Here is a 23341-nt window from a genome sequence, read left to right on the forward strand (position 1 = left end):
GAGAGGGCACTAGTGTGGAGGGATCCCCACACAGAGCAGTGGCTATAGTTGTGAGGGTACTACCCGGGGATGTTTAATAATCCTGTTGTGCTAACATGCAGTTATAACTTTTCTGACCGGTTTAGTGTTCCAGTTACACCACGCTGCCATGCACTGGGCAGCCCCTGTGAATGAGGCAGGTCCAGTGCCCCATGCCAGAACAGGTGCTCCCATTTTGGTCAATTAAGGGGACAGGACAGCATCTGGGAGCTCTGCAGGATCAGGGAGGAGGTCTCTGAAAGAAGCCAAAAGAGGGAGTCCACTGGGTCAGTCCAGATTGGTTCAGTCAGGAGGAGCAAGTGAAAGCTGCTAGGGACCGGTGAAGTCCTGGTAGGAAGGAGGAGGTGGTTCTGGGAGGGGGCTGAAGGCAGGGGAGCAGCAAGAGGGGTTTGCTGGCTGACATCCCTGAGGACAGAGCTAGAGATGGAAGGTGGCAGGGGAGCAGTAGTGGAGCTTTCCCAGTGACATTTCCAGGACCAGAAAGCTGGATCCAGAGGAACTATGAGAGGGTCAGGGGAGTGAGGGATGCTCTCCTGGCAGGGCCGCTGGGACCATGCTGGAGAAACCGGGGCACGGCCAGAGCCATCAGGACTGTATGTTTCATGTATTGTGGGCAGAATTCTGGGCTGTGGTGCTGGGGCCTGTTTTGTTATGATTTATGTGCCCAGCACTTCAGAACTAGATTAACCCCTCAAGGGTTGCCCTCAGAAAGACTCTGGGGAGTCTCAGGAGGGAAACGGGGGCAGGTCCTGTGGGCCTTCAAGGTGGGGCTGCCCTATGATCCCTGTGTTTTGGGACTGACCTATTGTCTGCTGCCACTTCACAGCAGTGATTTGGGGCCTGGGCCTGTAAAGTGCCGAGCGCTCCAGGGCACTGATCCCAGCCTGGAGAAAGGAGGGATGAAGGCAAGAGAAAATAAAAAGGATTCAAATGGAGAAGCTGGGTTCTACTACAGCTAAAGGATATATGTGCACGCCTGTGCAGGGAGTGAGAGCAGCAGCCAAGGGGTAAAAGCAGCAGCTAAAGAGCCAAGCTTGCCTAGGCTGGCCTGTAACAGTACATACACTGCAATAAACACCCGTGGCTAGCCCAGGTCAGCTGACTCACTCTTGAGGGGCTCAGGCTGCAGGGTTATACAATTTCAGTGTAGACATTTGGGCTCAGGTGGGAGCCTGGGTTCTGGGACCCTCCTTCTCTGCAAGGTCTCAGATCCTGGGCTCCAGGCCAAGCCATTTTATAGCCCCGCAGCCCAAGTCAGCTGAGGTGGGCCAGCCACAGGTAATTTATTGCAGTGTCGACATCCCCTAACAGACCCATATCCTCTGCAGGTCAAGCAGAGAGTGGGCCCTGTAACACACTGCTCAGGGGTTACACTAGCATGAGTCGCCAGAAGTCCTGCATTTTCTTTTGACTCATGCATGTGGCTTCTACAACACTCCATAATGCTGGTGAAAGGTTTTCTGGCGTCAATCATACCCTGAATCCTCTCTCCTCTTTGTAGCCTGCTATTACATTCTTTTTTACTACAATCTGCCTTTTTTGAAACGTTCAACAAAGCAAACCATGCTCCCACACCAGAGTGGCTGGTTACATTAATGGAGAGAAATCAGTCCACAGTCATAGTCAAGTATCAGAGGGGTAGCCGTGTTAGTCTGGATCTGTAAAAAGCAACAGAGTCCTGTGGCACCTTTAAGACTAACAGAAGTATTGGAGCATAAGCTTCCGTGGGTGAATACCCACTTCATCAGACGCATAGTCATAGTCAGTTAGCTGGGTCACTGCCATAGGAACAGTATCCGAACTGGCATGCACATTGGGTCACCATCAGTTAGGACTCCTGCACAGGGAAAGAGCTGGAAAAACCAGCAAAGCAAATGTACAGCTTGTGCTAAACAGCGCAGTGCATCAGGCCCATGTCTCTAGCAACATCCCTCTAAGGCCCACTTGTGCCTTGCTGTACAGACACAGACCTTCATCCTATGCAGCTGTTTACCTCATTCACTTGTCTCTTTCCTTCCTTAATCCACATTATTGCTTTTCTTTTATAACTTGCCAGCATGACAAATTCAGGCCCCAGAACAAAGGAGCTGATTTCATTACGGGTAAATACATCTTCTAGAATCCTCGTAAATCACAAGGAGAAAGCAGAGCGGGAGGTCACCTGGGGTGAAAATAAGAGAAAATTCCTGTACCAATTAAAAGAACTTGAAAGCCAACAACCCCGGGATTGATTACCTGAGTGCAGTGAAGGAAGGTGCCAGATGTGCTTTGCTAGGTGACAATCATTGCACAAGGGTGTCATTCTGGTGTCATAGTGAGTGATGTACCATTGGTTAACACATACACAGATGTAATTGGGGGTGGCAGGGGGGATGGTGTGTGCTTATGACCAAATTGTGATGAAAAAAATCCAGAGTTGTGTGTTATATTGATTGTCTCCTTTCAGTGTTCAAATGGAGCCACATTCCCACAGGGGCCTTGAGCCAGCTTCCCAGACAATGCAAGGGTCAGTTCCTTGCACAAGCAGCATGGAGACTCAGGCATCCAGACACTCATTATGCATCTGATGATGCAGTAGTGCGTTTGCATGGGAACTGAAACACTAAGAACCAGATCCTCCCTTGGGGTCAATCAGCAAAGCACCACTGACTTCAGTGGATCTGCACCTGGTGAAGACCTGACCCTAAACATTTTGGACACGGTTTTAAGGAGATCTTTGGAGAACAGGGCCTTATAGTGTATGTAACTCACTAGGGCTAAAACTGAGCTGCCATCTGGCTGTATTCCACAGCTCTGGTTTCATTAGAAAGTTGTGTTTTCTCACTAGAACAAAATACAGCCTTCAGAGTGCACCTGGGACATTCAAGAGCATTTTGGGGCTAGCAATTAATATACAGTCCCATGGATCATGTGCCTTCGTACTGTCCTTTCCCTACTGCACATGCACAGAACTCCCTAGAGGAGAATAGGCCATCAGAGCCAAGGTCTGCTGTGCCCTGCTGGGAGTGGAATACAATCCGGGATTGTGTCTAGAAGACATCTGAAAAGCTCTAACAATACTGAGTCAACCCCTTGGAAGGCATGTGAATATCAAGGAGTGTTTGTTTAAAACCCGAATGTCCCTGTGTTCTAGATATAGACAAGTATGCCTTGGTTTCCTCCTTTCTGCTGCAGAAACCAGCCCTTTCCTTCCCTTCTTCTAATACCCTTTAAGTATGTGCAGTGTGATTAGCCTCCTCTTTGCCCTTAATCACTTCCTCCCAGCCTATATAATTAAATTCCATCAGGTATTGCATCTAATTTTTGAGGGGCTCCCAGAGAACAAAGGTACAGGCACACAGAACAAATTAATTAGAAGGGGAATATTAAATCCTCTCTGAATTAGATCATCAGCAAATCTCTGAGAGAACAAAGTTAGTCTCCCAAGTTATTATCCTGCTCAGCTCCTGGTGGAAGATGTTACATACAGCTTTCCTAGGCAAAGCATCACTGGAGAGCAGACTAGGTTTGCAGCACCACAAGCTGAAAGTCAGTTGGGGGCACACTTTCAAAGCATGGCACCAGGAATTAGCTGCTGCATGTCTCTCATTAACAGCCACACAAGCTTTTCGGCTGAATTGCTGCTTAGCATTTTGGAATGTCCCCCTCCATGTCCCGGCAGATCTAACCTCCCCTGAAAGGGAGCATTGGAGGAGTGTGGAGTTCTGCATGCTGCGGAGTTGTGTTTACCAACATCCCTTCCGGCAGTGGAGATCTCTGTGAGTAAGCACTGGAATTATCATATAAAACCAGATCAAATACCCAGAAGTCACTTTTTAAAAGCATTTAAACAAGTAAACAGACAGCATCAGCACAATTTGCTGCTACTTCTACCATCTTAAGATGCAAGCTCGACGATGGGTCCTGAGGTTATATATCAAAACAAACAAGTTAGAAACTACTGCGTATACAAACCATGTTGGAATGTGAAAAGATCCCAGTTTCCTGATACAGCCCTGGGAACAGCAGCACAGGGAATAGTTCAATAGCTTATAGATACGCTTGCAGTACAGAATACTGTCTCTTTAGGGCTCAGAGCCACCAGAAAGAAACAGAAAGCTGGGAGACTAGGAGCTTCAGATGAGATTGAGACTGTTTAAACTCTGCTTTGTTCATTCATTTAAAAGACTGTTTTCACACCAGCTTAATGTGTCCTGCCTCCATACGTGGCACAGACATCCAGGTAGAATGCACCTGCTACTATGCCAAACATTCCTCCAGGGAGAATGCCCCTGCTGTGCTTATGAACTTCCCACATACATCCAAATGGGATGTGCTAGTTGTGCTGCGGGCTACTCCAGATCTGTCCATGTGAACACCCCTTGTGCTGCGGGATGTACCAGCTCTACCCATGATTTCAAAGGAACGTTATTGATGATGGCACTGCAGCAGGTGTGGCAGAGGACCAGCAATGGAGAGATTAATAAAGAGACAACTTTATATTACAGTGTTTGACTTTGTTTCTCCTCAGGAGGGGAAGAGAGGCTGTGGGGAGGAGACATAGATTTTAGTTGGTTACTTGGTGTCACTGCACAGGTGCAGAGAGCTAGGCAGGACAACTCCGCTAGAAGGACCCAGAAACATCCAGAACAGGGTGTGGCAGTTACTAGACATGCTCAATAGCTGTTTCTGAGGCTGTGTAGGAAGTTTGCATTGTGGGCAACCCATGTGGCAAGTCATATTCAAGCCACCCTCTGAGAGCTGAGCCAATCAGAACATGGGAGGGGAGGGAAGGAAGGTTATAAATAAAGAGTTGGAAACAGCCCAGTGGACTTAGCAGCTGATCAACTCAGGAGCAAGAATTGTGTTTGCTGTGAGGTCTGGATCCCAATCCCTGCACCATTTTGGACACCGGCTACAGATTTCTGTTTCACCAGCAACTGTGGTGACCAGCCATCTGTTAACCCAAGGACTGGAATGCTGCTAGCTGGGGAGATCCCCAGACTTTGCGGACAGGGTTCTGAAGGACTGGAACGCTACCATTTTTCAAGCTCTGGAGAATCCAGTTGACACAGACTACATACTATGACCACTCAATAGAGAAAGAGAAACCATCTCAGAGAGAAGATCAGAAGGGAATGAATTTTGGTGTGTGAGCTGAAGTATAGAAAATGTTACGTTGAAACCCTGTGTGAATGTTTGTAACAGAAACAGAAGGGGAAACATTTGATTAAGGAACACCAATGGATTTACTGTCAAATATTTTGGTGTAGAAGTTATTCACAGTGTTCAGTACTGTGTACTATTTACAATGTGTTTTGTGTGCATTAAATGTTTGTTTGGCTGAGAAAGTGTATAGTGCTCTCTCTTTGAAAAGTTGGGCGCTATTACCATCCATTTATCAGGATTTGACACACAGTAGCCCTGAGATTTAACTCTGTGCCATGTTTTTTGGAAAGCCCTGGAAAGACAGAACTCAGGCCTGTGCTTCGGCAAAGAGTGACGCTGAGATGCAGGAAGAAGGGGAATGTAGAGTTATACAGGATATTGCCTGAGCGCCGTCCCCCTCCCCACACATTACTTTAACGTGGCATAAAGATCCAAGAACTAGGGAGAAAGACAGTAAGATCGTAAATGAGATAATCAGCTGTAGGATTCCAAATGGGGAGGCAATGTGGAGCTCAGAGACATAGCTGCCCAGATCCATTCTGAGTGCCAAAGCGTTATTTGAATGGCAGTGCATCTAAAATTCTTCCACTATAATCGTCTCCCTGCCCACTTAGAATTGCTGGTTTAAAGTGTATCGAAGACATGCACAAAGCTAGTTTTCACTTAGTTCTTTTTTGTGAGATGTCAAGACATGGAAGTAAAGGTCCGAAGTGCACGTTCAGTCCATGAGATGCTCAACCCAAATTCCATACCATAAAGGTTGGCTCATTTGAAGATCAACCAACCCACTGACCCTTTGGAGGTTTCCCAGCCTCACAGGAATTAGTAACTAGTGTGTTCAGCTTCTTTTTGCAAAGGACGTTCCCAATGATTGATGGAGACCTTGCTGATAACAGGGTGCTTGGCTCCTCCTTGCTTCTAGCTGCTACACCTGTGTGTGTATAGTGAATACTTTCCTAATGTTACTTTGCTGTGTAAGCAGTTGCTACAGTTGCCATAGGGGATGTTATGAGATTGTTCACAGGAGCTGAGGTGCTCTCATGACAAACAGGATGGGAAGTGACTGCATGGCTGTGAATGGGAGGGTTAGTATCCATTGGACACCCTCTGTAGTAAAGTGTGCTCCATGCTATAAAAAACATTGAGCGCCCCAGCACATTCCTACAGCCGGTCACTTGCCGGCATTATAATGTCAATAGGAGTTTATATAGCCCCCGAAGAACCTTAATAGCATTGGGTCAGTAGCCCTGGTGAGTTCACCTTTCCTAACCAGAAGGCCATCTAGGTATGTGTTTAACTTTGAGCTAATGCTTATGTCCCATTAACGTCTTCCTTTCCTAGCAAAACAGTATTGGCCAAAACTTGATGAGAATGGAAATCAGTAATCATAGAATCATAGAAGATTAGGGTTGGAAGACACCTCAGGAGGTCATCTAGACCAACCCCCTGCTCAAAGCAGGACCAACCCCAAATAAATCATCCCAGCCAGGGGGTTGTCAAGCTGGGCCTTAAAAACCTCTAAGGATGGAGATTCTATCACCTCCCTAGGTAACCCATTCCAGTGCTTCACCACCCTCCTAGTGAAATAGTTTTTCCTAATATCCAATCTAGACCTCCCCCACTGCAACTTGTGACTATTGCTCCTTGTTCTGTCATCTAATCAGGATGGGGAAGAACAGAACAAGATGAGGAGGACATGTAAGTGGTGAATGGAGATGTAAGGATAGTGTGTCACTTGTATGCGGTGACTGTACCTTTAAGGTCTGGAATATGCGGTGTATGAGAGCTCAAGAAACTTACCCATGGCCAGCAGTTTCAGTTGGAATTACCAAACTAAACCCAAGAATGAAGTGAGACTGGATGGAGCTTTTAAATAAAGCTCTCTTTAAATAAGAGACTTGCTCAGTGGGCTACCTCAGTTTATTGTTGCTTTATTTTTCTGTTGTTATTGTGATCCAGTTAACATCATTGTATTTAATTAAAGGTCTGTTTGGCTTATTGGATTTCCAGGGACCTAAGAGACAGATTTATAGACAAACTGATCCCAAACAAATGTGGTTGGCCGTGAATTTTTAAGTCAAAGTTGGGGCCCTCGGAGGTAAATCTAGATTCTGTCATTGACTCCCTGCTGGATTTGGTATACAAGTCTGGGTAGAAGCAGCATTTAAACCACCTTGCTCTGGGAATGAGCCCTTCGATAGGATAACTTGCTTTGTCCCAATGTTAATCACGTACATTGATTGTGCAAAAAGGAGTGGTGGCAAGGATGGATCAGTGATCAATGGATCCAGAGATGAGCACGCAGAGGATCGCCTTGCTGTTTTACCAACATGAACGAGTATGGGACTGACGTAAAAGGGAGCATTGCCAGCCACTGTTTCCCTGCTTGGTGTTCTGAACAGAATGTGTGCGCCTTGGAGATGTATAATTCCCCCCAGGAAGGTGGGAGAGAAGGAAGTAATAGAACCGGTTAAGCTGGTTCCTGTAGGTGCCTGAGGGAGCACCTGTCTTGTGGAGGAGAAGCTCCTTCCTCCCAGAGCCAGTAATTGTTTTGGCACAAATGCCCGAGGATAAAATGTGTGGAATTTATGAAAATGAAATAAATACATCAGCAAAGGGACTTTTCTTTTGGTGGCTCTACACCAGATTTTTCTCTGACTGAAATCTTTACTGACCTGTCCGCCCGGCAGCGCAGGATGTTCTTCAGCACTGGCTTGGAAATCATGGCTGGGAGAATTTAAATGTATTTGTGACCAGGCTGCCAATACTAGATACCACGGGGCAGATCCCCAGCCAGTGATAACATTTCATTATCCCTACATCCGAAACTTAAATGAATTTTAACCATAATGACCAAAATGTTCACACTGGGATGGTAAATCACAACCAGGTAAATGAGGCCTGGCTCATTCTGTGTCTTCCTCTGACACACCAGTAGATGGCAGCAGAGAGCTTCTTCCCCTATGGAACTTGTGGCTGTATGGAGTTCTGACACTGCTCTGGGCTTCCTCCTGTTTACCAACAGGTGGGAGCAGTGAAGCTGCCTTCCCTCTATCCCTAGAGCTTCAGACCACAATACAGATAGATAGATAGATGATGGGGTGTATATGGGGATAGATAGATGTATGGGGATAGATGGGTGTGTATGGGGTAGGGTGAGCAGACAGGAAGTGTGAAAAATTGGGACGGGGGTGGGGGGTAATAGGCACCTATAGAATAAAATGCCCCAAATATCGGGACTGTCCCTATAAAATAGGGACATTTGGTCACCCTAGTATGGGGATAGATAGGATGATGGGTGTGCGGGGGGATGGATAGATAGGGAGAGGGAGAGAGAGAGATACAGGGTGGATGGGGATAGATAGATAGATAGATGATTGTGTATGGGGATAGATGGGTGTGTATGAGGATAGATAGGATGTTGGCTGTGGAGGGGGATGGGTGGATGGATAGATGATAGGTGTGTATGTGGATAGATAGATGAATGGATGATGAGTTTGTATAGGAATGACTAGACAGATAAATAGATGGGTGTGTACGGGGATGGATAGATGGATGAATGGATGCCGGGTGTGTACAGGGATGGGTGGATGGATGAATGGATCAGGTGTGTACAGGGATGGATGAATGGATCGGGTGTGTACAGGGATGGGTGGATGGATGAATGGATGCCGGGTGTGCATGGGGATAGATAGATGATGGATGTGTACGGGGATGAATACAATGGATGGATGGATCATCATCGGCATATGCACTATGTGCCCAGCCAGGTGGAGAGCCAGTAGCCCGCCGTCAAAATAAGTCAGTGGCCACTCAACAATGATATGTGATGCAATCTGAAGTTGACCGCAGCTGGATCGCGGGTCATTAGAAAAAACCCATTTAAAGAGATTGGCCACACAGTTGTCATTTCCGGTTCAGAGATGACCACAGGTGCCTTGGCAGATCAAAACCTGGTGGACGGATGGTTGGGTCAGTGACTAGAGAGTGATTAACGACTGTCGTCATTGACCACGTGTTGTGCCAAGCAGATTCCACTGGCATGTCCTGTGGTGACATAAGTGACCATAAAGGGCATCCAGAAGACAGGTGAGCTGGTAGGTAGTCAAAGAGGTCTGTATGGGGATAGATGATGGGTGTATATGGGGATTAAAAGTCACGAGCTTGAGCCAAAAGATCCTGAGATTTTTAAAGAAGATGATACTGTGTTTCTGGTCTGTCTTTTGGCTGCTGAACTCCCACCCCCAGTGTGTGAGTCACCGTTAGTGTTGCACTCTCCTATCTGCAAAATTTGCAGATGATACAAAACTACTCAAGATAGTTTTAGTTCCAGGCAGACTGTGAAGAGCTACAAAAGGATTTCACAAAACTAGGTGACTGGGCAACGAAATGGCAGATGAAATTCAATGTTGATAAATGCAAAGTAATGCACATTGGAAAACATAATCCCAACTATTCATATAAAATGATGGTGTCTAAATTAGCTGTTACCGATCAAGAAAGAGATCTTGGAGTCATTGTGGATAGTTCTCTGAAAATATCCATTCAATGTGGGATAGATAATAAGACAGAAAATATCATATTGCCTCTATATAAATCCAAGGTACACCCACATCTTGAATACTGTGTGCAGATGTGGTTGCCCTATCTCAAAAAAAGATATATTGGAATTGGAAAAGGTACAGAAAAGGGCAACAAAAATGATTAGGGGTATGGAATAGCTTCCGTATGAGGAGAGATTAATAAGACTGGGACTTTTCAGCTTGGAAAAGAGACGGTTAAGGGGAGATATGATTGAGATCTATAAAATCATGACTGGTGTGGAGAAAGTAAATAAGGAAGTGTTATTTAGTCCTTCTCATAACACAAGAACTAGGAGTCACCAAATGAAATTAATAGGCAGCAGGTTTAAAACAAACAAAAAGAAGTATTTCTTCACAGAGCGCACAATCAACCTGTGGAACTCTTTGCCAGAGGATGTAGTGAAGGCCAAAACTATAACAGCGTTCAAAAAGGCTATTAGCTAGAGTGGGTAGGGATGGTGTTTCTAGCCCTGGTGTGAGCAAACTATGGCCCATGGGCCACATCCGGCCCGCCAGCTGATTTAATCCGGCCCTCGAGCTCCCGCTGCGGAGTGGAGTCTGGGGCTTGCCCCACTCCCGTGTTCCAGCTGGGAAGCGGGGTCGGGGGCCACTCTGCGCGCACGTGTTGCAGCTCCTGGTAGCTGTGGCATGTCTCTCCTCCGGCTCCTACGTCTAGGGGCAGCCAGGGGGCTCCGCGTGCTGCCCCATCTGCAGGGGCTGCCCCTGCAACTCCCATTGGCTGGGAACTGCGGCCAATGGGAGCTGCAGGGACGGCGCCTGTGGATGGGGCAGCACACAGAGCCGCCTGGCCGCACCTCTGCATAGAAGCCGGAGAGGGGACATGCTGCTGCTTCCAGGAGCTGTTTGAGGTAAGCGCCGCCTGGAGCCTGCACCCCTTACCCTCTCCCATGCCTCAATCCCCTGCCCTAGCCCTGATCCCCCTCCCACCCTCTAAACCCCTCAATCCCAGCCTGCAGCACCCTTCTGCACCGCAAACCCCTCATTCCCAGCCCCAGCCCCAGCCGGAGCCCTCATCCCCACCCCCCACACCCCAATCCCCTGCCCCAGCCCAGATCCTCCACCCACACCCTGAGCTCCTCATTTCTGGCCCAACCTCAGAGCCTGCACCCACAGCCAGAGTCCCCCCCCCCGTACCCCTGCTCCAGCCCTGATCCCCCTCCTGCCCTCTGAACCCCTCATTCCCAGCCTAGAGCACCCTCCTACACCCCAAATCCTTCATCCCCAGCCCCACCCCGGAGCCCGCACCTCCAGCCAGAGCCTCACCCCCTCCTATACCCCAACCCCAATTTCGTGAGCATTCATGGCCCGCCATACAATTTCCATACCTAGATGTGGCCCTTGGGCCAAAAAGTTTGTCCACCCCTGCCCTAGCCTCTGTTTGCCAGATGATGACCTTTGGTCTGACCTAGTATGACCGTTCTTATTTTTTTATGATGGCTGTGTATGGTTATAGATGGACAGATAGATGATAATGGGTGTGCATGAGGATGGATGGATAGATACTTATCTCACGTAAAAGTTTCTTTCATTGTAAGAGATATTAATGGTTCCAAAAGTATTTCCCATTTGGAATACAGGGATGCTCTCTTGCACCAGGTCTCTTTCAAAAAGGAAAGATGGATAGATAAGCCACTTATGCAACTGTTGTTTTCCAATTTTAGCAGCTTACCATTCGTACATAACATAGACAATGTTTAATTGATATCTTTTGTTTATCACTAGAGATAACCTTTGTTGAGCCAGAGTTTAAGAAAGTCAAGCTTCCCCTTTGCAGATACACACTGCATCCACAAAATTTGTGGTCCCATTTTCCATGAGGAATTCAATTACGTGTGCATTTGACATCTGCAGTTCAGCTGCAGGCACAGATCAGACTACTTTTGCATAATTACGCAGATTTGTGCCTGTAATTCATGTCTGCAGAACAGGGGTTGGACCTTAAGAAAAATCATAGCTCTAGAAAACGTAGCCATATCTGAGTAAAGAACAGGACTCATTTTGATCACATTTTAATATAACACAGTGTTCCTAGATGTTCAGTCAAGTTTACATAAGTGGTGGAAGGATTTTTTTTCCTGCAGTGGTATTTCGCTTGAAGTTATTAAAAGCTAAGAACAGCTGTTTTGACCTAGGAAACTTTTTAGTGGGACAAACAAGCACGGGTGAAGCAACTCATGACAAAATTGAGGTGAGCAGCTTGGGCAGTTGCACTGATTTGAGTTTTAACTTCCAACTTCTTCTTGGTGGCATAATTGATGAATGTTTTTACCACGGAGGCCCTCTAAGTACAAATTGCACTCTATATAGAATTTCAGTAGGAGTTAGCCACCTAATTCCATTAGGCGCCTTTGAAAATCCTAGCCTAGAAAATCCGATAGAACGTGACGTAGATGATACCAATTGGCGCTAGAGGAAATAAATAGGGATCTATAGACATCACTGTAAAACCTATAGAATGTAATTGTGAATGAGATCCTTGCTATAGAACTTGTAAACCAACATGTGGATACTTTTATCCAAAATTCTCTGGACTGGTATAAAACTGTTCTCAATCTCTATTAAATGTCCACAAGGGGATATTGTACAGTAAATGTGAAGGTGTGATTATTACAAGACCTGGCCATACCATTGGTGGTTCAGAAGTCTCCCCTGCCACATTGGAGGCTTGGGTTCAGTTTCTGGCCAATTCAGAGAGAGGGAGACGTGAATTGAGTTATGCCAAATAAGGACACGAACTTTGACTCAAACATCTGGGGTTCTCTGAGCGAGTCTGATGGGAAGGAAAATGCAGAGACAGATAGTAATTGTACAAATAAACCAGGCACTGCTTGAAGTACAAACTGTAACCGTACAGTCTGAGCCGCCTCCATGTGAACTTACTTTGGAATTTGATGCACTGAGGGTTGCATAAGAATGATTGGGGATTAATGCATCATTAGTGTTTGTACAACTTAGTGCTGCAGGATTGGTCTTGATACATGACCTCCCTACCCTGCTGCTCAGCAAGTTGTGCATGCTCTATAACCCAGTACTAGACTGCAGCAGGGAAGGGGCCATAGTGCCATGCTTGCAATTGGCAGAGGCACTCAAGCCAGCTCCCCCTCGAATTAAAAGGGAATCATTGAGTTTCAGGCCAACTCAGGCTCCTAAGTCACACAGGCACCTTTGAACATTTTACCCCAAGTCTATTGACCTTCAGAGTGTGCTGCAAGACACATCTGCATAGGTCAGGGGCTGCAGAGGCAGGCTTTTGGGAGATACCAGGCCTGGTGGGGAAGAGGAGCTGGATGTTCTGCAGCCCATCTCATGTGGTTTTCACAAGGTACAGCAGGAGCCCCTGTAGATGACCCTTATTATTTTTGGTATAAATCTAATACTAATTAGATACTTTTACTTAGATACTTAATCTGATTATGAATCCCCCTTGTATCTAATGAGAGGAACAATAGCCTAAGGGAAATGTTACTAAGATCCCGACCAAGTTTGATTTTACTTTCCATGTTTTTTCTGGCTTGCAACAAAATCTCACTGGTGTCAGGAATGTTTACAAGCACTGCACTGGTTCACATAACCCATTGCAGTGAATCTGGCTTGTGCTGGGTGTGCTGCATGTGGCTGTGGCTTTGGCACTGGTTCTAGCTTGGACCTGCCGGAACCTTTTGTCACAAAACCCGGTGCCAGGGAAGAACCATGTTGCCATCACATTTGACTTTCTCATGAATCTGGCAATATTTGGCTTTTTTCATAATGCCCAGGTGATGTGAGTATCCCAGCTTTCAGTGAAAGCAAGCAGCTGGCTGTAGAGAAATGCTAGCATGCGCTCTAAATGTTCAGAAAACAGTAGGCAAATACCTCCCCCCACCCCACCCCTAAAAAAAAAAGGCATTATCAAAAACAACAGCTCTCCTGATTTCCAGGTCAGTCTCATGATTGTGAGGACCTGACGCAAGCTTTTGGCTGTGGCTAGCAGTGCTGGAGAGCTCCCTGCCTTCAGGCTCTGTGCTGAACCCAAAGCTAAGCTCAGGTCAGGGAGTTTGTGGTGAGCCTGTGCTGAGTTTGTGCCAAGTTACAGTCCTGATTTTCAGAGGCGCTAGGCACCTACACCTCCAGGTTAAGTCAGTGCTAGATATAGGTCCTCAGCACCTCTGAAAATCAGGGCCTAGGTCACTGTTTCTGCTGAGCCCTGCACCCCTACTCCAGCCAGGCCAGGCCCCTGGACACAGTCCCTGTTGGCAGTCCATGGGAGAGGCCAGCCTGGCAGGGCTGCTCGGTCTCTCCAGCTCAGACCCCGGATTCTGTCTTCTGTTTCATGAGAATCACAAAGGCCTTGAACCATCAGGATCTGTGCCTATAGGACAGCCCCCCACATGCCCATAGCCAGAAAGCTAGTGCTGGAGCAATGGGCAGGGGGTGCTATGCAGGTGGCGGTCCAATCCCCATCTCTATGGCCACAGGTGGGCTGAGGTTGGAGACAATGCTGTAGCAGGGTCTTTATGGTCAGGGAACACGTGAGGGGAGAACTCTGGGATGTGGTGGGGTGGAGGGTAGATGGGAGGTGGGGACTCGAGGGAGGAAAGGAGAGGCAGAGGGAGGTGGGCAGAAACTCAAGGTTCTAGGGAGGAGGCAGCCAGCTGGAGGCAGGATAGGGAAGCTCAAGGGGGAGGCAAAGATGGAAGAAATCGTTGAGAGAATTTATGCAGATATGGTCATTCATATTCACAGAGTATGTGAATTAGGGCAGACACTCTATTCCTCAAGCTGCCTTGCAGCCTTACCAGTGTAATTTAGATTAGGGAACAACTCCAGCACCTCCAGCTCTGTGCACTGGGAAGTGAGTGTTGACAATAGCACCCCCAGTATCCAGGGCAGGGCTATGAAGTGTTGCCAAGCTCCCTGGCCTACCCAGAATTCTCCTGGGTTCTTTGTCGCTGCATTTCCACACGTGGGATCCGCACAGCAATCTTGGAACAAATGCTGTTAGACCTGGAGAAATACCCTAATTGTGCCTTTCTGATAGAAAATTTTAGAAATGCACAGCTGCCTTCTGTATGATCCCTCTGGGGCACCTTGTTATCATTGTAATCTCTGGTAATCTACCTCCCATGCTGTGGTAAAATAGCAAGACGTCTGACCTGACTATAAACCAGTCCCTGCAGGAGGGTAGCCTTCAGCCAGGAGCCCGGTCTAGTGCTGGCCAATTACTGCAGCTACTTTCCACAAACAGGGGTGGTTATTGGTGGTCAGCTGCAATAGCTGTTTTGCCTGAGTGCTCCATGCTCTTCAGCAGCTCTGTGCTAGCCCAGAGAATTATTTTATTTTGCTCTGTGAGTTGCACCTCTCCTTAACTTCAGAGATCATTACGTTTGATTGACAAGATAAACAGATGTCATTTCTCAGTTCCAAGGGAATGCATAGCATTTTTCTGTGCATCTAACACGCACCTTAGAATTGTCTGTGCTGTTGACATACTTTGTCTCCAGTCGCTGAAATGTTTAAAATTGCCCAGCGAGAAGACTCCAGCAGAAATGAGATGCACCAGGGATGGGCTTCATCTTTATTCCCTAAACACCCCCCCCCAACATTTTGCTCTTCTAAGATGTATGTGAGAATGTTTTCATTGAGCAATTTGGAGCCTGACCTCTCATTCCTAGTTTTATAATTTTTTTAGGGAATCCTATAAACAGTGGGATGTAATTCCAACATTTTTCACCCAGATGCCTCTCTTCTATACATGAAAGCCCTTATCCCCCTCTCCTGAGTAATGTAATCCTTATTTAGTAATAACATTTCTGAAAGGTAGATAACAGCATTTTAGTTCAGCTCTAATAATTCTGTTGTCCCAGAGCTGGAGTTGTAATTGCTATTCATAACCAAGTTCGTTCCATATGCAATTTACTTAGGATGCAGTTGCAAAGAAATGTTCTGTATGCCCTAAAGAGTCTGCCTTTGTTGTGTGATGAGCAAAACCACCCATCTGCTCTGCATGTCCAGGGTCCTGCATCTTATGGGAGGGAGTCATTCTCCTCTGTGCTTGAACTCCATCTATTGAAGATTGCAGTAACATAAGGGTTAACCTCCTCTCTCTCTCCAGTGCCACACCCTGGCCTTCCCAAGCTTGTGTGTGTGAGATGGGGAGAGTGAGCCAGAGTCGAACATGGTAATCAAAAGCAGCATTGTTAGATTTTACATGAAATGAAAGAACTAGACCTTAAAGACTCAGCCTGGCTAGAGGAGTACTGTGTAACAAAGTACTGTACTCCCTGTAAGGAGATCAAGATATGTGGGTGACTGCTTTGAGTTGGAAGAAAAATGTGCTGTAGAATTTAATAATAATAAACCCTAGCTCTTCTTCAGCATAGACCCCACAGTGCTTTACAAGTGAGGTAACCCATTTTTAAGATGGGGAACTGAGGCACAGAGTGGCGCTATGACTTGCCCCAGGTCACCCAGCTGCAGAATCAGAAATAGAACCTGTGTCTTCATGAGTCCTACTGAACAGCCCTGTCCACTGGAATGCACTGCCCGCTGCTTGGGGGCAGGGGGATAACAAAGGGGGTGGCTTTCTGTGTGGAAGCTTGCTGTAGGATACAATAGTTTAAAGTTTAACTAATTAATTTTCTTGCGGTGGAGATGAAAAGGGGAAAATGTCCTGCGAGCAGCCCAAGGAGGCCCAGCATGCCAGACTGGAGGAACCCCACACAGCACCTGCAAACAAGGCAGCCAAAAACTTTAGGGAAGATTAGAAGTCTTTTTCAAAGACCGCTCTAGCGGTGACTGAGCTTGATGCAGGAGTCCCTGGGTTAAGTCTCTGGCTGGTGTTATGCAGGAGGTCAGAACAGCCGATCACAATGGTCATTTATGGCCTAACGCTGGATTTGGTTCAACTCAAACCAAACATGTTTCCCGTTTCTTTGGAACTGCCAGTGAGCTGAACAACCAGTTATTTGCCCAGTTCTAGTGCTCAGCTTACCCACAAAGCTGTGATTTTGTTAAAAGAATGTCCCCAGCCAACCGAAGAAAGACAGACTGACAACAGAGAGAGGACAGACCGAGGTAAAGGGACAGGCTCACTCTGTTCTGGTCAGAGGGGATGGGAGCGGGGTATTTGTGTCAGGCCTATGCTCTGCCCTCTCTTGGGCGGGTCAGATGCCCACATCCGGGCAGGCTGACGGGTGGGGAGCTGGAGGGGAGGACAGTTTGACAAGCAAAGATTCACTCCTTCCCTGCACCCGGAACAGGAAGCGACCACGCCCAGGACAGCTGGGAGATGAACCCAAGAGACACCATGGCCCCAGACTCAAAAACCTAAGAACCCCTTAGACCAGGGGGTCTCACAACCAATTTTTTGGTGGCCACAGTGTGTAGCCAACAACTCTTGCTGGTGGCCGCTCTGACAAATTTTCCTAAAATACTTCATTAATTTTAGGAAAAATAAACAAATACACACACAGACATGTCCAAATCATTGTAATTTATTTATATAAGACTCAATAATAAAAATAATGTACAGTTGTATTTTGGTGCCCCTGGTCCCCGCTGCCTCCCCCCATCCCCAGGGATCCCCCCACACACCACTGGGCTCCCCAGCACCACCCGGGCCCTGATGATCCCCTGCCATTGCCCTAAGAGGCCTCACACCCCAGGCTCATCCCGCTCCTTGCCTCTTGACCACAGCACCTGGTAAGATCGGCCCTGCTGAAGCCCACCCCTGGAGTCCCGTGGCTGAAGAAGGGAGGGGTGGAGGGTCTGAAGCCTGACCCCAGAGTCCTGTGAATGAAGACGTGGGGGGTGCTGAAGTCTGCCCCTGGAGTCCCTGGGCAGTGCAGGAAATCCCCTGGTCACCGCATTTGAGAAAGGCTGCCATAGACCCACAGCTTATAGCACAAGATATGAAAAGTGAAAGAAAAGGGACAGACACCAACAGTAGGCAAGGAGGGCAGGCTGTCTGGTTGCTAAAGCCAAAGATGAGGAACGTCTTGGCTTTGACAGGGGAGAAATTGCAGAAATCATAAAATGTACAGAGAAAAGGGCAAGAAGTCCCAGGGTCAGCCTGTGCTTAAAAAAAAACAAACCTCTTTATTTTCCAATGAAGATTACTTAACACAATTTAAAAACCACCTCACTCTGTCACTCCACACCACTGGAGCAGTGCAGACAGACACATCGTAAACATTCCTGGAGGAGTCTTACCTAGCAATTGCCTGTTCATGGCTGCAAACCCATAGGAGAATCTCAGAATTGCATTTTGGTTCAAGAATATACTGGCTCTGACAAAGATGGAACTTTAATCCTGGGGGTGCTGTACCTGGGGGTGATGCTTCCAGGCAGTGCTTCTCCATATTTCCAACCCCTTCTGATGCCAGCTGATGAGAGTGGTATCACACACTATGCAACTTGCTGGGTGACCAGGAGAGCTGGGAAAAATCCAACATCTTGCGGGATTTGGCATAAACATTTCTGCCCTCCTAGCACATCAATGGAATGGCTACTTTTGTATTTCCAGTCATTGGATAATTCCTGCAATGGTGAGACACAAAATCATGTTTTGTTCAGAACTGGCCCTTTTGCATTTGGAAAAATACATGTCTGTAAACAACATATTTTTTTCAGAAAAGCAGCTATTTGTGAGTAGATAACGAAATATGAAATAAGCCAGGATTTTGCCTGGTTTTTCATTTCCCTGAGTGTTTCACATACCTCTGCTTTCTCTACACTCCACATGGGTACTTCCTCGAGCTCTCGGGCCTGCAGAGAAGGGATGGAGTGGGAATGGCATTCTGTTTCGGTGTGAACCATTCCAATCAAGTGGTGATTATAAAAATGTCTGTGTGAATAATAGCTGCTATGATTGTCCCGCTAGCTCTCCTCTAGGCACTTTTGAAAGTGAGAGCTCATATATCAGTAATTTTACATTAGGAGGCCATGAGAAATGACAAGAAGTGAGTGGGAATAAAGGAATACATAAAATAGACACATCATCCCATAATATATCTGTAAAGAGAAAAACTACTGGTATTTGAACTGTCCTAAGACAGGCTGCTCTTGGGGAAACATTATTTCTGTTCAAATGATGTTGTTTTGTTACCATGGGAAACTCTTAATTTAACTCTTATGTTGCACTAAAGAGGGGATGGCAAGGGTCAGAGAACAAACTAGCAAACAATCTTTTAATCTTCCAGTCAGCCTATTTCATACTCTTTCACTGCCTGATCTCTGACTCAAGCAGTTTCTTAGAGGCGATGTATAAATCACAGCCATCAGTTAGATGTGATAGCATATGTGCATATTTCTTTTTTATCCCTATTTACATGAAAAAATATCTGCCTGTCTTAGGCACTGATAAAGTGTCAGTCATTGTTGTAGCTAGACTCCAAGGCATCACGAAAATGCAGACAAAAAAGAAAACTGCTGCGCCCCTCTGAACCCCGCCTCCCTCCCTTCCCACTGGCTCCAGTCTCATTTGCAACTCTGTTCAAGAAGAGGAACAGAAGAATTAATAACGTGGAAAAGGGAGGCGTTCACAAGCAGCTGATTTTGCTCTTGTGTCAGAGCGACACATGGTCTTGGGGATAGACAGGCAGGATCTCTTGGTATTAAAGAGGCAGCAAATGTCAGGGGTGTTAACTGTCACAACTGGGTGGCAGCGCCAAGGGAGTGCTTTTCAGCCAGCAACAGCAGTAAGAAGGTGTCTGGGGACCCCCTCCTCCAATGGATGTATCATTGTCTCAGCTAGAACGAGTCAAAGCTAAGAAGCAGGTTCTCCAGCCATATCTCTAATAGGGACAGGGAAACCAATTTGGATAGTGTAGGGAGACACCTGCACTTTTATAGTGAACTCTAACTAAACTCAGACTAATTCTGAGGCTATGTCTACACTACAAAGGCACAGCTGCTGTTGCTTTAGCACTTCAGTACAGACGCTTACTGCAGTGTCGGGAGGGATTTACCTCATTGCTGTAGATAAGCCACCTCCCCGAAAGGCAGTAGCTAGGCTGGTGGAAGAATTTTACCATTGACCTAACACTGTCTACACTAGGGGTTAGGTCAGGCTGGATTTTTCACATCCTGGAGAGACATAGCTATACCAATGTCACTTTTCAGTGTAGACAAGCCTGGAAGCTCAAAGTATTTGAGACCAGAAGCAGAAGCACTGATACGCATCAGGAATGGCATATTTAGGGTTCCCCCAGTCTAGATGGCATCAGGAAGAATCAGAGCTGTTTCTCACATGATTTCCAGCCCAGTTTCTCAGTCTCAAAGGTCTGGATAGTTCTGATCACTTTGGGATACCTGTCCTAATGCTGCTGAATCTTTGATCTAAAGGTGGGCCTACTTCCCTAAAGTGTGGGGTGTTTGAGTCCATGGTTTTGGTTTTTGAACCTCTTCTGAAGTTCCCCTATCAGTAATTCATAAGTGTTTGGAACTCCTGGGAGCACCAGGCACGCTGTTTTTTTCCTCTGCAATTCACACTCTATTTGTGTTGTGTTTAGATATTCCTGCTCTCTGAACTCTCTATGCCTCTCACGTCCTCGCTTTCCTTTTATTGTCTCACTATATGACGGGGCTTTGGCTCTCATTGAATTGGGGCTAATGTGGAAGCATGGCGTAATGGATATGTTGAGTAATGCCTTGCTTGTTGTCATTTGCCTTGGCAGGTCACTATGGGAAGGATATTTATCGAAGTGGAGGGCCAGATCTCCATAATTTCATCTCCTCCGGGTTTGTCACATTAGGAAGAGGACACGTGAAGGGTACAGTGGAAACAATTTTTTGCTAAATAAAAATATTGTTTTAAATAAAAAGCTATAACTCAGAAGCTGGGTTCTAAGTGATAGGAGATAACAGTCCTGGACTGCAGTCAGTAGATTTATTCTAGCCCATCTTGTTGCAGGTTAAATATTGTGCCGCTGGCAGAGTCTCTTACACCCTAGTGAGGGAAAGAGGGGGAGTGCAGAATTAGGGAATACAGACACCACTCTGAGTTTGCAATCCGACAACTTGTATTGCTTTGTGTTTTCTGGGAGCATGGATGCAAACTGACCCTCTTGCTGCTGCTTTTATCTTGGGAACAGAAAGGTCTGTAATGCCACCCAAGGGGGTAGGTGGCAGCATTTCAAGAGTGGGGATTTTTGTTTACTCAACTGATTTCCAGGTTATGGGAATTTTGTTTTTGTTGTTGTTGTTTTTTTGTTTGGTTTGGTTTGGTATTACAAATATTTTATAAAATGATTTCTTACAGGTCCACGTACATATATTCTGTGTTCACATAATCTGTGATATACTGTACAAACATGAAAACACATAAATATACATATTGTGTGCTGTGTATGTTCTGTGTATATGTACTGTATATACAATCTATGTTGAAAGATAGTTGTAGCTATATTAGATAAGCAAACATATAATCCTGTTTAGGAGTTATGGTGATAACAAAACTGCAGGAGCTATGTGTTGAGTAACTTGTCACCAGAACCCCAAGGTGAATGTTCCTTTTATAACATTGTTGCATATGTCGGGGGTTTCTATAGTAGATGGTGCGAATGTTTGTTTGAACCAGTTTTGTGTTTACATTCCATATTCTAACAAAGTCACATTGGTACGTGGACAGTGGATCATATCGCTGGGAGTGCAAAGGTGTGCCACGTCCATACTAATCTGATTTTGTTCCTTGCTGACTTATGAGACTGTTGTACATTTATATAGACACAATGTATGTGGAGATGCTTATACAGAGCCAATGTACTATGTGTGGAGCCGTGTTCATGTGCCCGCCTGGTTGAACATACATCTTTTGTTGTTTCCGTGGATGACCACCATTAAAAGAGTTTTATTTTTCATACATTTGCTGCACTTTTTAAAATTCTCCATGAGTATCATCCAAAGTGGTGTCAGTCCTGTAGAACTTTCAGAGAAGAAACAAATATCTGTATATTGTCTGTGTATGTCTGTGTGTATTTAAATAAAGTTTATTGAGGCTGAGGCAGCACCCATGGGACGTGTAATGCACTTCCATCCTGGGTAGAGCACTGGCTAGGAGGAAGCAGAGGGACACACCACTAACCTTCTAGGGGAGAGGGGGCTAAAAAGGGGCAAGGAAGGACATGTGGATGGTGGGACACATGAGGCCTCCTTCAGAAATGGGGGTTTATTGTTATTTCATATCCTATCAGGGCCTGAGCTCACACTGAGCATGATGGGATACGTGTTTAGGCTGAGATGATGAGCATGGGGAGTGCACTCAGGCTGGGGTGCAGAGCACAGAGTGGTGTGTCCAGAGCACTTGGGACTAACTGCTGGGATCCCCTGGGCAGGGCCTGGCAACATGCTCCTCCCTCTCAGACATTTTAGTTGATCTTTAATCAATTTACTGTACAATATTGTTCAGTTACTTCTATGTGTAAAATAAAATCTACCTTCCTTCCTTAACTGAAGAGGCTCAGGGGGGTCTATTCTTCCTTAGATGTGCAGATAGATGATTTATACACACCAGCTGTTGGCTTTCCTGGGAGTTCCACACCATACATTCCCCATCCATAAGAAGATGGGAGAATAGATGATCTATACGTAAACTATAACTGATAGTCACGAAGATAGGAACATACTTTTCAAAGTGGACAACTAACTTTTGTTGCTTGAAGAAAATTGCCTGCCTTAGTTGTGTATGAAGTCAATCATCTCAGTGTTCTCTATCGGTTTGCCTTGGCCTTTGGGATTCATTTTAAACTGTCTACAGGTTTATATCACATTTAAATGGTATTTCAGTGTGGTTAACTTTCAAGGGCAAATTTTCAAGTTTGTACACCACTGATGTGTCTTAAAAAGTGCATGCACTGATTGCACATGCAAACTGCCATATTTGCATGTATAAATCAATAAGTGGGCACATAAGTGTCTGTGTCACATTATCTATTTGCAGCCATAATTGTCTGTCTGTGCTCTGAATACAGGATTTTTTTGGATGCAACAGGTAGGTGTGACTTAGGAGCATTTTCCGTGGTACTTGTGCTCAAGTCACTTAGGAGCTTTTGAAAATCCTTCCAGGCATATCTGCTGCACTCTTGTTTGAAATTTTCCTGTTGGCTCTAACTGTCAGAATAATTGTACTTTTAGACAAAAGAGACTATGTTCCAGCAAGCATGCTGTAGCTTTCAGAGATTTGCTTCCAAATTTGAAAGTGTCCGATACAATTCTTCTTTGTAGAAATACAGCTTCATGTTGAGGCTTCATCATGGGTGATTTCCAATGTGTGAGGTGACTGCACTACCTCACCCTCTATTAACCCGACAGCTTTCTCCTGCCCCATTTATTACGGTATCATGCCAGTAGCTTCTGTCTCTGGTTTGAACAGAGCCTCGGGAAGTGCATCTTAATATTTCTTTGCACTAGGAGACACATTTTCTCTGTTTTCTCAACTGTCTCCTGTGCTATGGCAGCACTCCAAGTGCTGACTAATATTTTAGAATTAGGCTATTTTGGGAAGGAGATGGGGATGTGAGACATGGCAAAGCACCATGGATACCACATCAGTGAATTCAAGTGCCTGACATTCA

At 46.0% G+C, this 23341-nt stretch overlaps 1 protein-coding gene across 1 annotated transcript in view; it reads left to right on the forward strand.

The window, feature by feature from the left end:
- The window catches only part of SHISA6 (shisa family member 6), a 363781-nt gene that overhangs the window by 52667 nt on the left and 287773 nt on the right, over window positions 1-23341 (forward strand). Inside the window, exon 5 of the mRNA XM_029912174.1 lies at window positions 20447-20542. Within this exon, the coding sequence (XP_029768034.1) occupies window positions 20447-20542 (96 nt within the window). The remainder of the gene's footprint in view (window positions 1-20446; window positions 20543-23341) is intronic.

Source organism: Terrapene carolina, unplaced genomic scaffold (genome assembly GCF_002925995.2).
Source record: "Terrapene carolina triunguis isolate 2854851 unplaced genomic scaffold, T_m_triunguis-2.0 Scaffold192, whole genome shotgun sequence".
Classification (NCBI taxonomy): domain Eukaryota; kingdom Metazoa; phylum Chordata; order Testudines; family Emydidae; genus Terrapene; species Terrapene triunguis.